This window comes from Ammospiza caudacuta, chromosome 7 (assembly GCF_027887145.1).
Source record: "Ammospiza caudacuta isolate bAmmCau1 chromosome 7, bAmmCau1.pri, whole genome shotgun sequence".
NCBI lineage: Eukaryota > Metazoa > Chordata > Aves > Passeriformes > Passerellidae > Ammospiza > Ammospiza caudacuta.
Window position 1 is genome coordinate 5,344,299 of NC_080599.1, and position 2,356 is coordinate 5,346,654.

At 51.1% G+C, this 2,356-nt stretch overlaps 1 protein-coding gene across 1 annotated transcript; it reads right to left on the reverse strand.

The window, feature by feature from the left end:
* Positions 1–880: 880 nt before the first annotated feature.
* LOC131559900 (olfactory receptor 14A16-like) lies at positions 881–1,831 on the reverse strand. The gene has a single exon (XM_058808434.1). The coding sequence runs from the start codon at positions 1,811–1,813 to the stop codon at positions 881–883; it is 933 nt and encodes a 310-aa protein (XP_058664417.1). The 5' UTR covers positions 1,814–1,831.
* Between the last annotated feature and the right edge of the window lie 525 nt (positions 1,832–2,356).

The following is a 2,356-nucleotide window of genomic DNA, read 5'->3' on the forward strand; positions in this document are numbered from 1 at the left end:
TGGCTCCTGGCCTGGATCAGGAATGGTGTGGCCAGCAGGACCAGAGCTGATGTGCTCAGCACTGATCTGCCCCCAGCTCTGTGCTTAGACATTGCTGCTGCAGCTCCAGAATAGGGAACACAAGGGGATCACTGCAGAAAACTTTGCTGGGAGATCCTTTAGCTCCTTTAAAGACACCAAGAGCACAGCCCCTCACTGACACAGTCTGTGGGCACAGGAAAGGTGCAGAGAACCAAAATGAGAAATGACTCAAACAACGGTTTTACCTTGTGGACAATATAATAAAACTAAAACACAGGGGAAAAAAGAACAAATCCAAAAGAACTATCAAAGATTATTTATATTACAAATTATTTATATTACAAATTATTCATATTACTTGGCCTGTTCCTGCTGCAGCCCTGGCACTGCCACCCCCAGGGCTGTGCCCGGCCCCGAGAGCACTCAGGCCCTACAGCAACACCAGGGCCACCAGGGCAGCGGGGCAGGGCCACAGCAGCAGCACTGGCAACACCAAGTGCTGCTGCTGCTGGGCACAGCTGCTGGGCCAGCCCTGATCTGCCCCCAGCTCTGCACACAGACATTGCTGCTGCAGCTCCAGAGAAGGCAACAAAAGGGCATCTCTGCAGAAAACTCTGCTGGGAGATCCTTTAGTTCATTTAAAGCCACCAAGAGTGCAGCTCCCCATTGAAATGGGCTGTGGCCACAGGGAAGGTGGAGAGAAACATAATGAGAAATGTCACAAGGAATTACATTTATTTGTAGACAATATGAAAAAAGTAAAACAAAGAAAAAGAACAAAAGAACTTCCAAAATGAAAACAAACAGAAGTATCAAAGATTATTTTTATTACATTTATTTGTAGAAATTGGCAAGCATTTCAATGTTTCTGAAAACATCCAGTCATCATTGTCTGCACTGCAGCCTTGAGCTCCTGGTTCCTCAGGCTGTAGATGAGGGGGTTCAGGGCTGGAGGCACCACTGAGTACAGAACTGATACTGATATATCAAGTGATGGGGAGGAAATGGAGGGGGGCTTCAGGTGAGCAAATGTGCCAGTGCTGAGGAACAAGGACACCACAACCAGGTGAGGGAGGCAGGTGGAAAAAGCTTTGTGCCGTCCCTGCTCAGAGGGGATCCTCAGCACAGCCCTGAAGATCTGCACATAGGAGAAAACAATGAACACAAAACAGCCAAATGATAAACAAAGGCTAACTACAATGAGCCCAAGTTCCCTGAGGTTTGATTGTGAGCAGGAGAGCTTGAGAATCTGGGGGATTTCACAGAAGAATTGTCCCAGGGCATTGCCATGGCACAGGGGCAGGGAAAATGCATTGGCTGTGTGCATGAGAGCATTGAGAAAGCCACTGGCCCAGGCAGCTGCTGCCATGTGGGCACAAGCTCTGCTGCCCAGGAGGGTCCCGTAGTGCAGGGGTTTGCAGATGGACACGTAGCGGTCGTAGCACATGATGGTCAGGAGGGAAAGCTCTGTTCCAAGGAAGAAGATAATCAGAAAAACCTGTGCAACACATCCAGTGTAGGAGATGTTCCTGGTGTCCCAGAGGGAATTGTGCATGGCTTTGGGGACAGTGGTGCAGATGGAGCCCAGGTCGCTGAGGGCCAGGTTGAGCAGGAAGAAGAACATGGGCGTGTGCAGGTGATGGCTGCAGGCTACGGCGCTGATGATGAGGCCGTTGCCCAGGAGGGCAGCCAGGGAGATGCCCAGCAAGAGGCAGAAGTGCAGGAGCTGCAGCTGCCGCGTGTCTGCCAATGCCAGCAGGAGGAAGTGCCTGATGGAGCTGCTGTTGGACATTTGCTGTGCCTTGGCATTTGGATCTGTAAAAAAAGTGATCATGGAATAATTGGGTTTGGAGAGGACCTTAAATATCCCAGCACAGCTTGGGGGCACATTCCACACACTCCCTACCCAGGGCTCTGCTGGCTGGAGCTGTCCCTGCCAGCAGCTGCTTCCCTGTGCCCAGAGCTGGGCCCTGCCAGTCCTGCCAGAGCTCAGCCCAGTCCTGGGGGCTCAGCTCTGCCCTGCAGACCCCTCCCAGCTCTGGCACTGCCCAGGGACAGCTCTGGACCTGCAGGCTCTGATGGCAACGTCAAAGCAACCCTGAGGAGGCTGGATAAACAAGACAAAATGGAGCTTCTAAGAGGCCCTGCGTTGATTTCTGTCACTGCCTGGTTTAGCAACATCTGAGAAAATTTTTTTATTCTCATCCTGGACTGCCAGATGAATATCTGTGTGCAATTTCCCGTCAAGACAACCTAGAGCAGTACTTTAAAAAAGCAGGATTTTCCCTTTTATGCAGTCCCTGCCTCGCTCCGCTCCCTGCATAATCTACTTGGA